This window comes from Schistocerca americana, chromosome 2 (genome assembly GCF_021461395.2).
Source record: "Schistocerca americana isolate TAMUIC-IGC-003095 chromosome 2, iqSchAmer2.1, whole genome shotgun sequence".
Taxonomy (NCBI): domain Eukaryota; kingdom Metazoa; phylum Arthropoda; class Insecta; order Orthoptera; family Acrididae; genus Schistocerca; species Schistocerca americana.
The window spans coordinates 1,052,190,887-1,052,209,947 of record NC_060120.1 but is presented as its reverse complement, the minus strand read 5'-3'; the positions used below and the strand labels follow the sequence as shown (position 1 = coordinate 1,052,209,947).

At 38.6% G+C, this 19,061-nt stretch overlaps 1 protein-coding gene across 1 annotated transcript in view; it reads left to right on the top strand.

Moving 5' to 3' along the window:
• Window positions 1-19,061, top strand: part of LOC124596466 (E3 ubiquitin-protein ligase UBR5) — a 354,797-nt gene that overhangs the window by 122,371 nt on the left and 213,365 nt on the right. Inside the window, exons 19-20 of the mRNA XM_047135607.1 lie at window positions 3,443-3,686; window positions 3,808-4,046. Of these exons, the coding sequence (XP_046991563.1) occupies window positions 3,443-3,686; window positions 3,808-4,046 (483 nt within the window). The remainder of the gene's footprint in view (window positions 1-3,442; window positions 3,687-3,807; window positions 4,047-19,061) is intronic.

The window sequence follows — 19,061 nt, the reverse complement described above, 5'->3', positions numbered from 1 at the left end:
CCTGTAGCCTTTTGGATTGTAAAGATAAATTTTTATCCTGCCATTGAAGGGGGCAATATGAGGTTAACGCAATGAAATTATTGTACTAAAGTAAATATGTTCAGGAAATGAAACTTAATTTTGGTTAACAAATCAGAATATTTCTGCTTTCCTTGTTACAAATTCAGAGTTACGGAGAGGCCATTATCAAGCAAACCACACTGAAACATCAAAATTTAGTATTGTCAGAAGTATGGTAACAGTGACACACACATTTAATGTATCTTTCCATATTGTTATGGCGGTCTGCAGTCCAAAGACTGGTTCGGTGCAGCTCACAACACGTGCCTATCCTGTGCAAGCCTCCTTATCTCAGCATTTTTAACGTTGCTTAATGTAGCTGAGCCTCGATCTCCCTAAAAGATTTTTACCTCCCGTACTTTCCGTGACCAAATCAACAATTCCTTGATACCTCAGGGTTGTCCTAGCAAATGATCATTTCATTTTGGCAAGTTGTGCCATAAATTTCCTCTCTCTCTCTCTCTCTCTCTAATTCAGTTAATACCTCTCCATTAGTTATAATCATCACCATTCATCTGTAGCACCACAATATATAAAAGCTTTTATTCTCTTCTTTTCTGAACTGGTGTGCTTATTGTCCACCTTTCTCTTTTGTACAAGACTACATGCCAGACAAAAATCATTGGAAAAGACTTGTTAGTACCTAAAATTACATCTAAAGTTAGCAGTGTTTTCTTTTTTTCCTTTCAGAAGCATTTTCCTTGCTATTAGTAATATGCCTTTTAAATGCTCTCTACTTCAACAGTTACCATTTACTTTGATGCCTAAACAGCATAGCTTGTGTGCTACTTTGTCTCGTTTTCTTACACAATTGCCTCAACAATGCCTGATATTGTTCAGCTACATTCCATTATCATTATGTTACTTTTGCTAACATTCATTTTATAACCTCCTTTCTGTACTCATTCCCTTCTGTTTGTCTGATATTCCAAGTCATTTGACAACTTGAGATAATAACAATGTCATTTTAAATTTCTTCCAAAATTTCTCCTTGGTTTCCTGTACTAGTTCCTCAGTATACAGACTAGATAAGATTGAGGATAGCCTACAATCCTGTCTCACTTTCTTCTCAACCATTACCTCCTTTTCATGTCCTTTGAATCTTATTACTACAGTCTGATTTCTGTGCAAGTTCTAGATAACCTTTTGTCTTCTGTGTTTTATCCCTTCTACCATCAGAATTCTAAAGAGTGTATTCCATTCAAATTACCTAAAACTTAATCTAAATCTACAAATTTGGTAAATGTAGGTTTGGCTTTCTTCCGTCTGTCTTCTAAGGTGTGCCATATGATCACTATTACTTCACATGTGACTACATTTCTCTGGCACCCAAAATAATAATCTATGAGCTTGACGTCTATGTCACTTACCATTATTCTCTATATAATTCATGTTAGTGTTTGGTAACCATGCTTTATTAAACTGATGGCTTGGTAATATTCACACCTCTGTCTTCTTTGTAGTTGGAATCGTTACATTCTTTACCTTTCTAACTCTCTGTATTTCAATTGTTGCATTTGTCTTGTCTACCATCTGGCATTGGTTTATCATGGTGTGTTCTCCAAATGATCTCAATATTTCTTAGGGAAAGTCATCCATTCCAGGTGCCTTGTTCTGACTGCGATCTTTCAGTGCTGTGTCAAATGCTTCTTACAGTATCATATAGCCTAGCTGATCTGTAATTAGTTCCTCCTCTCTTTCTATAATATTGTCCTGTGGTTCACTCACCTTATATAGACCCTCTATATATTCCTATCAGTGTTCCCTTCTTTCCTAAGCACTGACTTGCCATCTGCAGCTCTTGATTTTCATATGGTTACTTCTTGTTCCTTCAAAGATTTCTCCAATTTTCATATAGACAGTCAATACATGCTTCTGCAGCCTGGTATTTGTGATCTAGTTATACCTGGTTAGCTATTTTGCTCTTCCTGTCAGTCTTTTGTTTTAGACACTCTATTCCTATTTGCATGCTTCATTTAGTGCATTTTAATATTTTATTATTTCATCTGTTAGATGCAACCAGTAAAGCCACATTCCCAATTCTTTAAAAAATGTTCTCTTGTGTACAAAACAACATATATCCAGAACTGTGGATAGTTGCTACTCACCATATAGTGGAGATGCTGACTTGTAGATAGGCACAATAAAAAGACTGTCACAAAATAAGATTTCGACCAAGAAAGCCTTTGTCTGGCTTCAGCTGCCAGAGACTGTGAGTGAGTGAGTGAGTGAGTGAGTGAGTGTGTGTGTGTGTGTGTGTGTGTGTGTGTGATATCTATTTTTGACAAAGGCTTTGTTGACTTTAAGCTTATTTTGTGACAGTCTTGTTGTATCTGAGACTCAGCATCTCTATGTGGTGAGTAGCAACTATCCTTTTGTAATAATCTTACATTCCACCCTGGATTTTCCATTGTTTGATATCTCTGGAACTATGTGTCAGTGATATAATTTTTCTGTTGCATTCAGTGATATATGTGGATACTGTCTGCAAAATGTGTTGCAAGTAGACTTAACAGTGAGGAAGTACTAAGTTAAAGTTATAATGCTGTATGCCATAGTATTACTGCACGAACAACGAAAATGTAGTACATAATAAACTTCTTTCCTTTCATCATTTTTTTTGGGTGTGTAGGAGAGAAATTTTTTTTTTTTAAGTTTTGAAATTATGTGTAAAGGTTGTTGGAAGTCGATACATGCTCTCATTCTTAAATAGTGGATGAATATAGTTTAAATAATAGTTGTAACATCAATTATGCTGCCTCAGGGATATTGACTTACCGTGTTCAACCTTTAACAAGATTATAGCTCATAATGAGTAGTTTATGACAGCATTTTCAATTTCTGTCAATAACTGTATGAAATATTGAAAATCAAAATTTTGTTGCCTCTGGAAGCCATTCGATAGGTAACCTGCGACTAGTATCATACCCCAGGTTAGCCATGTAGTAATATAGATATCTTGTGTGTTATCCAATGATATCTACTGGGTCTTGTCTTCTAGACTAATTACTCTTCTTCCATCACAAGTCGCCTCCTAAAGTTGTACACTTGTCTTCCAACACACAGTATTTCTTTTTTTCAGTCAGTCATTGTCTAATGCTCCCTTTTAAACTTTCATCAGCCACTGATTGTTATCCAGGTCCAATCTCCTTAATTTCCTGTAATTTCTTCAGTTTTAAAATGCAGTTATTAACCAATAAATTTTATGGCTCTACGTTTGGTGAGCGTGTTACCAATGAAGAAATTGTGTTGTCTGTAAAATTCTTCCAGTGGCATCTTGTTTAATAATTGTTTTATATTGGCAATTGTTTCAATAACATATAATTGTCAAACATCCATTCAAGATGGCTAGTGTCTAAAATTTTAAATAAATATGTTACAGAGATGCACAAGGGCAGACACCTTTCATGTTGGCTGTGTCAGTGCGAGCATACACAGCAGCTCTGACACTTCTAGACACTATTCAGCGAGTAGCAGCCAAGGAAGAAGGTGAAGCACAAGTGAAAGCACAAATTGCCTCAATGGTTTACCCACCTGGATCAGCTCCTGATGATTCACCACTGCACGTCATTTGCTGTAATGATACATGTAGCTTCACCTGGACTGGCGATGTCCACATAAACCAAGTTAGTAAAAAAAAGAATATTGTGAGGTATTGTTTGTGCTCTCTCTCTCTCTCTCTCTCTCTCTCTCTCTCTCTCTTTCTCTCTGATTACTTCGCTATTAACATTTATTTTGTTTTTGCAGGACATATTTGAATGCAGAACTTGTGGTCTAACTGGATCCTTGTGTTGCTGCACTGAGTGTGCCAGAGTTTGTCACAAGGGTCATGATTGTAAGTTGAAACGCACTTCCCCAACTGCGTATTGTGATTGCTGGGAGAAGTGCAAGTGCAAGGCACTCATTATGGGACAACAGTCGGCACGCTTTGAGCTGCTGTGCCGCCTTGTAACTGACACTGATCTGGTGACTCAGCCAAACAGCAGGTATAAATTGATTCTTAATTATATTTACCTGTACGCTATTTAGTTTTATTGAAGAGTTTGAGTGTTGAACTACACAAACTAGACACCGAAATATTTACTCATCAGAAAATTGCCGTATTTATCCTATTGTAAGGTTATAATGTATTGGATAGGAAAAAAAATCTACTCATGCAGCAAGCACACACATAACAATTATTACAGTTTGCAAGCTTTCAGAGCCAGTCACTCTATCTTTTGGCAGAAGAGTTGTAGGAAAAGGTAGAAGGAAAAGGACTGGTGAAGTTTAGGAAAAAGGTAGAGTTCAGAAAAGCCACCCAGAACACCAGGTACTGTCTGGTAAGTTTCCCCTGTCCTGGAGTTCAGGTTACCCCTTTTTCTAAACCTCAGCAGACATTCTCCTTCACCCCTCTTCCTTCCCCTTTAGACTTCTGCCAGAAGAAGGAGCCACTGGCTCTGAAAGTTTGCAAACTGTAATACCTTTTATATGTGTGTTCTCCTGCCATCACATGATTAAGTTTTTTATCTATCTATATCCGAATCCCGCTCCAGCTACTGCCGGGTCTGGGTGCTGATGAGTCTCCTCCATTTGGCTCGGTCCTCCCACCACTTTTCTTCCTCCACTTGCTGCCAAGTCACACCTCTCCTTTCTACAGATATTCTCACTCCCATTTTCCACAGTGTTCTTGGGCGCCCTCTAGGTCTTTTCCCATCCATATTTAGTTCTTCCATAATTTTTTTTATCTATCCAGTTAAATTTTACTTTTTAAAAAATTGAATATTTTCATTAATCTATAATAAGTTTAGGCTGTTTCCAAAATTCGTCATTCGAAAAATACAAGGGCATCTTACATTCGCAGATTAAACAACAACAACAACTACTACTACTACTACTACTACTACTACTACTACTACTACTATTGAGTTCAACATTTTTACATTGTGTAATAGATTAATGTAAAGATCATCTTACATTTACAGATGGATCTTTGGCAATTGAGGTAACTTTATTTTGAAGGATTTGAAAAGGTGATGAGGTGTCACCATTGCAGAGGGTACCACATACGACTACTAGTCATTTCCTTTCCTGCCACTTTCAAATAGAGTTAGGGAAAGAATTATCTGAAATCCTGCATGTGAGCCCCAATTTCTCTCATTTTATCTTTGAGATACTTATGTGAAATCTACATTTGTGGCAATAGAATCGTTCTGCAATTTCCTCAAGTATTGGTTCTCTAAATTCCTGAATAGTGCCTCGTGAAAAGAGTATCGTCCTCTCCCCAAGGATTCCCATTTAAGTTTATAAAGCATTTTTGTAATGCATGATGTTTATAAATTAGTTGTAAAAAAGTAACCTTTAATTGTGAAAAGGGTATGTAACGTACAGAAATGTTTGATGCAATACTGAATGCATCTTAGTTTTACTGAATGCATTATATCTTAGTTTTGCTCCCGCCAAACACTGTTAGTTCCCAACAGTTCCGCTAGATGGCATGCACGAACGAGATATTCCAATAGTCATCATGGAGTTTTAGAATGATGCAGAGCATGCACTGTGTTATTTATGGTTTCATGAATCCAAAGGTGCTACCATAGTTCAGGGGCAGTTCAGGACTAAATATCGCAAGCCATCACCTCAAACAAAAGTGGTAATTGGTACAATCATTTCATCTAAACTGGCTGTAAAGCACGTAGGATGCTGGGTGAGGGCCATTCAGCAATCTCTTGGTGGAACAATTGAACAAGTTCGTTATACTTACATTCAGAGTCCGAGTAAATCAGTGAGATATGCCAGCTTAGAATTCAATATGCCTAGTGGCACAGTTGGAAGTCATTAAGGATACTTACAAATTGGAAATGGTTCAAGCATTAAGGGAAAGAGACTAAGAGAAATGAGTTGAGTTTTGTGTATACCTGCGCCGGCGAAACATTGCACTTGACAGTTCGCTTTTTGTCTAGTTAAGTTGGCTATACTGTAATAGCGATGTTGCAACAGCAGCCCCTATACACACAGCAGACGATGCAGTTTTCCGTCCCGTCTCGTAAATGTAAGCGATTGAACAATTGCAGTGTATATAAAAACTCGTTTTTAGTTGTAGTACAATGACAGGAAGTAAACAACCGTATAATAATGCATGTAAAAGTATAACAATGCACACCCTTTCGATAACGGAACAAAGAAATACAAAAAACAAGCATCTGACAACTGGTACATTAAAATCAATAATGTACGTAGTTTACAAAATAAATAATAACCGAGATTGCAATAAATAACCAATATTAGTAATTTTTCACTCACCAATTTACAGCGATAATGGCAATTCCATCCAGCTCGCCATCGTCACTGTTGTCCGATTCATCGCCAAAACCGTCTTCATCGTCATCATCAGCAAGACAAATCGTTGATTGTTCATGGCCACTGATAATGCCTTCTGTTGTCTGTGCTGCTCGTATAAGCTTCTCGACATGCTCTACTTTTTTTTCTCCATGAGGCTGCATCCACAGTCACAAGAGCTTCACGCAACAGCCAAATTATGGAATGAATGTCTCTGCCCACAATTTTGTGCAAGAAAATACTACGAGCGGTAACAATGTGTGCCCTCTCTAACAGTACTTTGCGTCCATCTAGCGTTTTGTAACGGAAACCCATATTTTTAGCACAATTTTTAGTGATGTTTTACCACCCCTGAAGAGTTCACTTTCTTTTAAAGAGACTAATAACTTAGCTACAGTCGGATACTCTTTTCTGCTGTAGTAAGCATAAACATGCCTACGAATTGCATCAGTCTGGAAAGAATCTAAACCTGTGATAGGACTAGGCTGCTTTTTCTTCTTTCCCGGGGTTGTTAAAAATGTATTATTTGATCCAGACAGCTCGGAATCATTACGGCTCACTTCAGTATCTTCCAAGTTTTGTAGTAATACTCCCTTACTTACTACGGTTCTTGCACTAATTCCAAGAGTTTTCGACGTACGTTCCACCACTTTATCGGCAGGAATTGATGGCTGTCCATGAATGCTTACGTAGTTTTTCTCCTGCTCATAAAACTCACGACTTCTGCGTAGCAACTCCAGTGCCTGGCTGTTTAGCGGCACCCCTCGACGCAAAGGATTGTCACTACGTGAACGAAGTCTTTTCGGTGGCATTTTCCAAGTACGTAAACTCACAACGTAACAAAAGTCACAACGATATAGCACACAGTACAACGAAAACATGCAGTAAACAACATACAATTCACGTTGTATACACATTCACTAAACAAAGCCGGCAACACGGGAACTTTGACGTCACAGCACGTGAGTAACAGCAGTGCTCACTGCGCTGTGATTGGCTGGCTCCCCACGCTGAACACCTAGCGCCTATCGTTCTTCACTTGTTACTCTGTTACGCTGCCAACTTCGTACGCAAACATCAAGTGCAATGTTTCAGCGGCCCGGGTATAGACATGATTAATAAAATGCAGACTGAAGACCATTTTCATAATAAAATCGTTCACTGACAAAGCCACCTTCCCTATCTGCGGTAAAGTGAATTGGCATAATATCCATATATGGGGGTGAGCAGAAACCACGTCACATAATCCAGCACATATGGGAGTCGCATAAGGTAAATATCTTTTGTGCTGTACGCTGCAAGAAGATTTATGGTCCTTACTTTTTTGCTGAATCAGTGTAATTGGCATATCAAGATGACACACCAACACATTATTATCGGGAAGTTGTCACAGAACCCCGTAGGAATGTGTGTACTTGGATAGGACATGGTGGAACAATACTTTGGCCACCATTGTCACCTGATTTATCCCCAACAGACATCTACGTATGGCGTTACATTAAAAGACAGAGTGTTTGTTCCTCCACATCACTTGGAGGTACACTGCATTCAGTGCTGTATCAAACATTTTTGTAAGTTATTTACCTTTTTCACAGTTAAAGGTTAGTTTTGTATAACTAATTTATAGACACAAAGTACTTGCGTGCTGAAACACTTCTGTAAGTTATTTACTTTTTTCATATTAAAAGTTACTTTTGTGTATCTGATTTATAAACACACACTGTACTTCTGTGCCGTTCGAACCTTTCAGTAACAAATCTAGCAGCATGCATCTGAATTGCTTCAATATCTTTCTCTAATCCGACCTGGTGAGGATCCCAAACACTTGAGGAGTTCTCAAGAATGGGTCACAGTAGCATTCTGTATGCCATCTCCTTTATAGATGAGCTATACACTCTGAAAATTCTCCCAATAAGATAAACATTAAGTATTCGCCTTCTCCTCTAATGACCTGACGCACTCAGTCAATTTTATATCACTTTGCAACGTTCTTCCTGGATATTTTATCGATGTGACAGCGTCAGGCAACACCCTGCTAGTGCTATATTCGAATGTTACAGGATTGTTTTTTCTACTCATCCACTTACTTAGAGCAAGCTGACATTTATCACACCAACTAGAAATTCTGTCAGGGTCATCTTGTATCATGTTACAGTCACTCAGCAGCAATATCTTCCTGTACACCACAGTGTCATCAGCAAACAGCCATAAATTGCTGCTCATCTTGTCTGTCAGATCATTCATGTATATAGAGAAGAAGAGTCGTCCCATCACACTTCCCTGGGGCACTCCTGACGATACCCTTGTCTCCGAGGAACAATCTCCATAAAGGAAAACTTACTGAGTTTTATTACTTACAAAGTCTTTAAGCCACTCACCTATTTCAGAATCTAATCCGTGTTTTTTATGTCGTAATTGCTTTTCGGAAATCTAAGAATATGAGGTCCGCCTATTGTCCTCCCTCCATGGTTTGTGGAATATTGTGAGAAAAGGGAAAGCTGAATTTTGTACATGTGATGTTTTCTAAATTATGGTGATTTGTGCGCAGAAGCTTTTCTGTGTGTGAGAAATTTATTACATTCATCAATGAGGCAGCAGCAGGCAGATGATGTGTTTGAAAGCAAGAGACCAAGGAAAATATTAACCACATTCTCGTGTCGGTATAGATGCAATGAAAATAAGAGAACTCAGCTCCATGTTAGCACACCATGAGCATACAAAGGACAATAATATGAAGTCTGCTACGAAGTACAGATTGAGAACTGTGGGTATGATGACAGACAGCTGTAGACTTCCCAAAAGGATGCTATTTTTGTCCTTAACCCTTTGACTGCTGGAGGCGCACGATCCGCTTGGCACGCTGAGGCACTGCGGCCTGCACTGTCATCTGTATATCTGTGCTAATGTGCCTGACCCTCGAGCTGGGGCGGAGTACCCCTCGCTGCCCCACCTGCCCTGTGCTGAATATTTCTGCAGTGACTGCGACTCCACGCGAAATATTGTCCTCTCGCGGCGGATACAGAATACTCATAAATGCTCTCACTATGTAGTTCCCCTGCAGGTGAATTACTACAGAATCAAACTGTCTGGTAAAACTATTTTCCGTCACCAAGAATGATATCTTGCTTGTAGTTTTCTTGCACTATTTTTGTAGATTATGCCGAAAGCGACGTGATTCGTTAGCTTTACATCAATAGTTTATTGTTTTTTCTTGGATACCGGTTTGTAATGTCTACATTTACCTATGCGTTCCTCACCGTACTAACTCAAGAACGAATAAAATAAGCCATAGATTACTGTACATTATTTTTGTTGTTCAGAACATCATATTACATCGTTCATAGGAGAAAGCGACATACAGATCATCTTTCATATCGCACTACAACATTGGAATTTACTGTGAGCAACGGTAAGAACAATTTTACTTCACGTCATTAAATTCGTGTTCTGGTGTGACAAGAAATTTCACATGGCCTACTGTTTGTATCACTGAATTGCCTGAATATTTGTTGAGCTTTGTAGTTATCCAATTATGCGTAATTTTGTTTCTTTGACAAAATTTGTACAATACTTGTGATTGTTGCACATAAGTATTCAACAGATTTTCCAACATTTGAAAGCTGTGAAATCTCTGTCTTCTTTTTAGCACATTAAATTCAGTTATAGAGAAAATTCAGTCATGAACTGTAAATTTAGGCGTTACTTTTACACATTGTGAATATGTTTCCCATCCTTCTTTTTGATCCGGGCTTTGGACCGGCACTGGCGAAGTTAAAAACATTTTAATTTTGTTTTTCCCTTTTTATAATTTTTTGTTGTTGTCAAAGTTTTTTTCTAATAGCATTATTGTATTTGTTCTATGCCACAATTAGTAATTCTGTTTTGTGTGGTATTTTTCAAAACAGGGTACGACACACAACGGTACCTTGCAAGTTTTACATTTGTACCTACTTTCTCGACGCACTTTTTGTTTCCAGCAAACAATGCATCTACGTGTTAGCGCACTTTTCTTGGATTGCTCACTTGTTATAATGTCCGGAAAATGCCTTCCCACAAATCTTAGAGGATTATCATCAGAACACCTTCCTCTGCCAGCTTTTCTGCACTCTAACGCATATGTTTCTGTAAGTTCCCTTACCAGTGACAGATGAAACTCTGCTATCGTCATTTTACGACCTGTTAGTGATCTGTGTAGGACATGAGCATTTAAAACACACAGATCTAGATTGTGAAAAAAAAGGAACTTTTTATGCGACTTCATTGTTTTCCGTATACATCCGACAGAGCTAAGTAGCATATCAGAACGGTCAATTGCTCCCATATTCAAGTTATAATCTACAATGCTTTGTGGTTTCTTAATTTTTTCTCCAGTATTCCTGTCAATCCTTCCTGTGTCAACCATTTCTGTCGTGTTACATGTGGTCAACATCCACACTTCCCTTTTGTCACACCACTTTATAGCAAGCATTGTATCAGTACACATAAATTGTATATCTCCACGTTCCAGTTTCTTCTGAAGTTTCGGCATGTTGCATCTGTTCTTACGGATAGTACCACGTGCGTTCGTCCCATGACTGTGGAGCCAGGCAAACAAGTCTGGGATTGAGTACCAGTTACCAACGTAGAGGGTATGTCCACGTTCTAAATAGGGCTTCATAAGTGTAGCCACTATGTCACCACTTTTCCCCAAATTGTGGAACTCAGTTTCTGTTGATGCCCCTGTATAAACAATGAAATCCAAGACATAGCCAGTCTTACAATCATATAACACAAATGTTTTTATACCGAATCTACTCTGTTTTGATGGAATGAATTGTCTGAAAGATAAGCGTCCTTCGAATAATAACAAACTTTCATCAATGCAGAGTTTCTGATGTGGATTAAATGCACAACGGAAAGCTGTACAAACTTTATTGACAATGTTCCTAATTTTGAATAATCTGTCTCCTCCAGTATTGGCAGAGTTGTCACTGAAATGTAACATTCTCATAAGCAACAAAAAGCGGTCTCTTGACATGAGTTCACTAAAAATTGGCATATTTAGAAGACCATCTCTGGTCCATTATTCGCTAATTTTCAGTTTTTTCACGCGAGGCATCAGAAGACAAACAGCTATGAAACAATACATTTCTTCATATCCAGTATCTTTCCATTTTGAGATTCGAGAATGCACTGATTCAGGAGTATTCTCCTTGGTGAATAAATAAAACCGATTCGTTTCGTCAGCTATATATTTCATCAGTTCTTGTGTAGAGAATAACATGAAAACTGACAGAATACTCGAGTCATTCCCTATTTAACACACGTCCCGACAGCGTATCATCAAATGCGTGACTAACTGGCTGAAAGTCATTTTCTTTCCAGTCAAATGTATCACTAAGACGTGGTTTCTTTGTAGGAGTTTCACTATCACTTTCAGATTCTTTAGATTCAGAACAACTAACATCTCTTGTTGAAACATGAGACTGCTTTGACACCCCTGCTGACGTGGATGGTTTATGAATGGAGCTTTCGGACTCCGTGGAAGAGCTATCACTTTCGTCAAAATCAAGTAGTTCACCCTCACTGTTGCTCCTCGTAAGAATCTCCATGATTTCTTCCTCAGTGGAACCACGACATCTCGCCATTTTCCTTGTAAAATACAGGACGCGAAGAACACTGATGTAAATTCCGATGAGCAGAAAGCTGTAGTGCGAAGCCTAGGCTCACAACAGACAAGCTAGCAGCCAGAACTGCTAAAGGCTACTGAGACATAGGACGGGAAGTCTGCTGTCCGAGTTATCTCGTCATCAGCACTCAGGTAGCGGTGCGCCTATACTCTTTGTCAGCGCTCGGGGGCCGGCAAGCGGGTGTGACTTAACTCGTCAACAGCGCTAAGGGGAAAACCGGCGACCGCTACTATACTCGTCATTAGCACCCAGGGAGCGGCACGCAGCATGACGAGTAAACTCGTCAACAGCAGTCAAAGGGTTAACACAGTTTCCCAAAAGAAAATTAATATCTAGGGTGGTTGTTGTTGTTGTTGTTGTTGGTGGTGGTGGTGTGTGTGTGTGTGTGTGTGTGTGTGTGTGTGTGTGTGTGTGTGTGTGTGTTTTAGTAGAGAGTACTTAGCGTGGTACCACATGCCAGGGATTCTACTTGTTCCAATTGTGTATGGAGAACAGGAAGAATGATTGTTTGAATGTCATTTTTGGATGATGAATTTGCCTAATTTTGCCTTAACATCTGTTGGGATCAATACATAAGAACATGGAGATTGTATCTAGCTTCTTCTCTTAATTTTGGTTCTTGAGATTTTATAAACAGGCTTTCATGTGATAGTTGCGTCTTTCTAAAGTGTCTGTCAGTAAATTAAATGTCCCCTGTTAGTTTTATTTGATATATGGGTCACACACACAAGTGATATTGGAATATGTGATGTGCCAGTGATTTGTAAGTAATCTCTCTTGTAGACTGGTTGGGTTTCTCAGTATCCTGCCAGTGCACTGATGAACTGATGTCTGCCACCTGCCTTACCTACAACTGCATCTACTTCATCATTCCCTTTGTTACTCCTATTATTTACATTAGTTGATTGTTTTTGATCATGAATCGGTGATGTTATTGTCATGGGTCATCATTGCAAACACCCCCACCCCCAGGTGAAGTGCAAAATTTCACATATCTGTGCATTTAAAGCAAATTGACAATTTTTTGCATCTATTTGAAATATCACGGTCTGACTCAAAATGTGTGCAGCTTTTTTCAGGCATTATAGACTAATGCATCAGCTCTGAAAAGCTGGAATTCCCATGTCGTCAGTATAAAAAATGAACAATAAGACTCCCAACACACTTCCATGGGGCACACTTGGACATCTGTTGATGACTCTCAGTCCGCTTAATGTGCCGTGTCCGACTAATGTAATCGACCGTAGGGAATAAGGTTCATCTAAAGCGAAAAGTACGATACCCCATAGTAAAGAGTTGAAGTAATTTCATGATTGTATTATGTTTCCAGAAAATATGCTTAATTTATTAATTTAATTATGAATATATTCTTTTGTAATAAGTAATGAAATTGTTTAAGATGTTAAATGCTATATATTTATAAACAAGGGTAATCCCAAAAGTAAGATCTCCTATTTTTTTATAAGTACAGAACTCTGTTTGTGTGGCAATTGGTCATACTGTTATGAAGAGTACTTCACGCGCTGTGTGTAAACATGCGCATGCCGCGCTGAGGCACTCAGTCTTGGCTTGGCAGCCGTTTAGACTGGAGCTCCCGTTTGATGTTAGCGCCAAGTGTGAATTGTGCGCATTTATTCGATTTTTGAATGCAAAGGGCACTGCACCGATTGAAATCCTTCGCCAATTGATGGAAGTGTATGGCGAGTCGTGCATGGATGTCAAAAATGTTTGTGAGTGGTGTAGAGAGTTTGCAGCTGGTCGGACCAATAGTCATGATGAACAAAGGAGTGGTAGACCGTCAGTTTCTGAGGAGACAGTGTTGAAGGTTGAGCAAAGCATGCGTGAAGATCGGTGGATCACCCTGGATGATCTCTGCACGTTGGTTCCTGAGGTTTCCCGAAGCACCGCTTACAGAATTTTAACGGAAACATTGAACTACTGGAAGGTGTGCGCAAGATGGGTGCCACGCATGCAGACTGAGGATCACGTGCGGCAACAAGTTAATGCTTCCCGCGCATTTCTTCACTGTCTTCCAGCCGAAACAGGACAACTTTCTGGACTCAGTTGTCACGGGTGACGAACCTGGGCATACCACTTTACACCTGAGACCAAGCAACAAACATGCCAGTTGCAGCATCCTTCTTCGCCAAAGCCACGGAAATTCAAACAAACATAGTCTGCCGGTAAGGTCATGACAACCATTTTTTGGGATCGGAAAGGGGTATTGTTGGTCAATTTTATGCCCACTAGGACCACAATTAACGCTGACAAATACTGTGAGACTCAGAAAAAACTCGAACGGGCAGTTCAGAACCAGAGAAGAGGAATGTTGAGCTAGGGTGTACACATTCTCCATGACAACGATCACCCACACATCGCTCGGCAAACAGTTGCTCTTCTGCAACAGTTTCAGTGGACCATAATCACTCACCCACCTTATAGTCCTGACTTGGCGCCCAGTGACTATCGCCTGTTCCCTAAATTAAAAGAACATTTTGCCGGAAAGCAAAACAGCTCCGACGAAAAGGTGAAAGAAGAGGTTCATGACTTTCTGAACAGTATGGCGGCGAGCTGGTATGACATGGGCATACAAAAACTGTCACAGCATCTACAAAAATGCATTGACAGAAATTATGTCAAAAAATAGCTAAATTTACAAGCTGTAAACTGATGTAAATGATTGTAGAAATAAACAGGTCTGTGTAGTTATAAAAAAATAGGAGATCTTACTTTTTGGGATTACCCTTGTATATACATATATCTTTGGAGTGTAGGTGGTCAGTAGACCAAAGAAGCAGGAATATCTACAACTTCCGGGCACATGTTGGCTTGCCCACCACTTGTTTTTCAGTCTTGGAGGAAGACAGTCGTGCTTTTTGTAACCAGTGATGTATAACGGAGTTAGATAAACAATGTTGATAGTAAAAATTTTAAGAAGTGCAAACTTACATTGCAAATAGTGTAGTTCGGAACAAAAAGTTTGAATAAATATAATGCTTAGCAAAAAGTATTTCCAATTCAGTGGAGTTTATTTAAACAGAGAAAACCCCGGCCATGCTTCATGTTGGAATGATCATTTTGCAGACAAAGAAAACGATTAAACCCCTTTGACAAACGAGATCTGCAGTTATTGGGTTTGTAATCTTTCAGCAATTACTAACAAATTCATGCTGAAATTGTGCTGTAACTAGACTTATTATTCTCATTCAAATAGCTTATTGAATGGAAACCAATAACACATGGTGAGAGTGCTGTCCTACCACAGTATACTGCATAAAGTTCTATAAACAATTCTTCAGATATTTAACTGGCACTACAGTACACTACAGTGTTTTAACTGTAAGACGGCTGAGTAGTGCGGGGAGAGGAGGAAGCAAGCATTAGCTGGCGAGGGGAGAGGAGCCGTTGGGTGGGGGGGAGGGGGGGGGGGGGGGGGGGGGGGGAGAAGGCACGCCCACCAGTTGCAGTGCTGGCACTACAGATTGCGCGTCGTGCTTACATGAAAGCAGACGAAAGGCTTGGAAGTAAAACTCGCTTTAAATGTTGTTCGTAAACAAAACTGAAATTGTCATGTACATTAAAATTTATATATATAAAAATGAATGTATGTATGTTTGTCTACTATGCGCTCACAAACCATTCATCTGATTGCAATGAAACTTTGGTGAGTTGTTCTCCGAACGTCCGAAAAGGGTAATAAACAATGTTTCAACAGTTAGGTCATTGTAGCATGCGAAGCGCAATTGATTAGGTAAAGACTTGTCATGCAGCGGACCCGGGTTCGATTTCCACTGCTCGCAATTTTTTTTATTTTTTATTTTTTTTTTCATTCCCCACAATGTTAAACTATGAATTATAAAATTTAAATATACTTAAACAGGTCATATAGTATAACATAACTGTCAATCTCTATATATGAAAATGAATGTATGTATGTCTGCCCTCTGTGCGTTTCCAAACCATTCATCCGATTGCCATGAAATTTTGGTGATTTGTTCTCCGTACGTCCACGAAGGTTCCTAGCCGAGGAAAAAAAAAAGAAGACACATTCTTGAGGAGATATGACGTGATAAACAATGAGATGCCACCGCGGGAAAATACCCAGAATTATGCATCCACTACTTGCGAATGAGAACACTTAGCGACTAGCAACAAACGTTACATACAATTTCAAACCTTTACGAAAATTTTTCTTGCTGACACCCCCCCACAAAATAATGAAAGGAAAAAAGGTTGTCGCTTAGGCCGGTATTACACTATCAAATTTCTTTGTCAAAGATTTGATCAAAGATGTGATCCAATATTCCGTCCAATATATTTGACAAAGATCTTTGACGTAGCGCTACAAGGGGTATTACACTGTCATCAAATTTTTCGTCAAAGTTCAAGATGGCTGACAACAACTTGTTATTAACCGCAGCAGTTCTACGTACTCCAATTGCATTGTGTGCACATGCGGAAAAGAAGTGGGGGGAGAAAACGGAACCATACATACGAGGTTGACAGTCTTAAAAGTCCTGGGATTACAACTTGATAATAAATTCAGTTGGGAGGAGCACACCACAGAAGTGCAGAAACGCCTTAACAAATCTGTATTAGCAATTCGAGTGTTAGCAGACATAGGCAACATAAAAATGAAAAAGCTTGCATACTTTCATTCCATAATGTCATATGGGATAATATTTTGGGGTAAATCTTGAAGTCAAACAAAAGTTTTCAAGGTCCAAAAGCGTGTAATACGTATTATTTGTGGAGTAAATTCACGGACCTCCTGCAGGAACCTCTTCAAAGAACTGGGTACTTCAGATTCTTGCATTGGTACTGCGGGAAAATAAGAAAGAAAATGAAACTGTTGGCGGGCCAGAAGTACAGTGAGACTGTTGTTTGGACGTACGAGATTTGCAGGTTAGCTTTTTTTGTTTTGTATTTCATGCCTAGATACTTCCGTAGAGATATTGTTGCATGTGGATCATTATATGTAATGATTATTACAATACATGCAACGATGTGTTTGTACAGTTATCTAGGCATGAGAAACAAACAAAAAAAAAACTATAACTCTCGTAGGCCCAAATCACAGAGTCTCACTATACTTCCGGCTCGCAGGTTAACTACTGCCTCTCAGTATATTTACTTCTTAATAAAATTTGTCGTAAATAATATATCTCTTTTTCCAACAAACAACTCAGTTCATACATACAATACCAGGAACAAAAATGATCTGCACAAGGACTTAAAAACACTTACTTTAGTTCAAAAAGGGGTCCACTACTCAGGAACACTCATCTTCAATAATTTGCCAGCAAACATATAAAATTTAGTTAGAAATAAAGATCAGTTTAAAAGGAGCCTGAAAGACTTACTACTGGCCAACTCCTTCTACTCCATTGGCGAAATTTTTAATAGAAACAAATGATGTATTTATTCATACTATTAGTATTTTTATTTCAGCTTAAAAAAAATCGACATGTTCCACATCCACGAGGATCTCCTCAGCACGGATCTATGGAACGAAAAACTAATCTAATCTGGGTGAAGCCGTGGGTTTTACGACGACACGATAAAAGCATTCAACAAAACTTGTTACGTGAGCTTACAGTGGAAGACGTCAAGTCGTACATCAATTACTTAAGAATGGATGAGCATACATTTCTGTATGTGCTCAATGAAGTGTATCCTCATATCACAAAGCACAATTTTCACTTAAGAACTGCTACATCTTCAGAAGACAGGCTCACTATAACACTCCGATTCCTTGCTACAGGAGAGGGTTATGTTATGTTAGGTTAGGTTAGGTTAGGTCAGGTTAGGTCTCCAATCTTCTTAATCTATTTTTTATTCAGGGTGCCTCACGTTGTAAAGCGCCTCATAAGCTTCAGACATCTCTATTAATTCTGTAGTTGTCAGCACACACCAATTGTATTTACCGGCAATGGTTATAAAAACACTACAGACGACCGAACGCTGCAGCGATGCTAGCACTCCGCGTGGTAACATATCGCATTGCAGTGAACAGAAGACAAGCGATTTCTTTGATCAAATATACGGCCTCAGCCTAGATTTGATCAAATATTGGACGACATTTGTCAAAGATCCCTATTACACTATCAAATATCTTTGACAAAGATATTGGACAAAGAAATTTGATAGTGTAATACCGGCCTTACTACATTTTCTCAGTGCATACCGTAAATCTGCCGCAGTAGGCATGACGTTTTAATGTATTATTTCGTTACTATTAACTCTAATCGCAACATATTTCACATACAGTATCCACATATATCAGTAAATGCGCTGGCAAATTTATGTCTCTTATTTATGTAAAATTTACGTGTATATCGACACTCCCACCTACAATACGGTTTTGAGATTTGGGGCGGGGCACCAACGGTGTACATGGATAGGGCTTTTAGAGCCCAGAAGAGAGCAATTAGGATAATAGTGAATATTAGTAAACATCAATCCTGTAGAGAATACTTCATTAAGTATTATATACTAACAGTGTATTCATTATATGTTCTAAGGACTATACTGTTTGTAAAAGAAAATATGGAGCACAGTATAATAAATAGTGATATCTGTAGTTATAATACAAGGAAGAAAGAGGATTACCACATAAAATTCAGAAATAAAAAAGCGACCGATCATAATCCATTTTCTGCTGGAAGATTTTTTTACAACAGACTTGCCAAATGCCATAAAAATGTTAAAAGGAAACATTTAAAATAAAATTAAAGCAGCTGTTAATTGCTAAATGTTTGTACTCCATCAAGAATTTTTAATGTTGTATGTACGTTATTTCTACTACTAAACTATTATTATTATTCATGTATGTACTGACTGGCTATGTCCATGACTGTAAAAGTTATTATGGACAAATAAACCATTATTATTATTATTATTATTATTATTATTATTATTATTATAGGGAAATGGAGGCTGTTTATTTGTCATGGTGTAGAAGACACTCAAATATACTAACATAGAAATTGAAGCTGCATGTGAAATTGTATC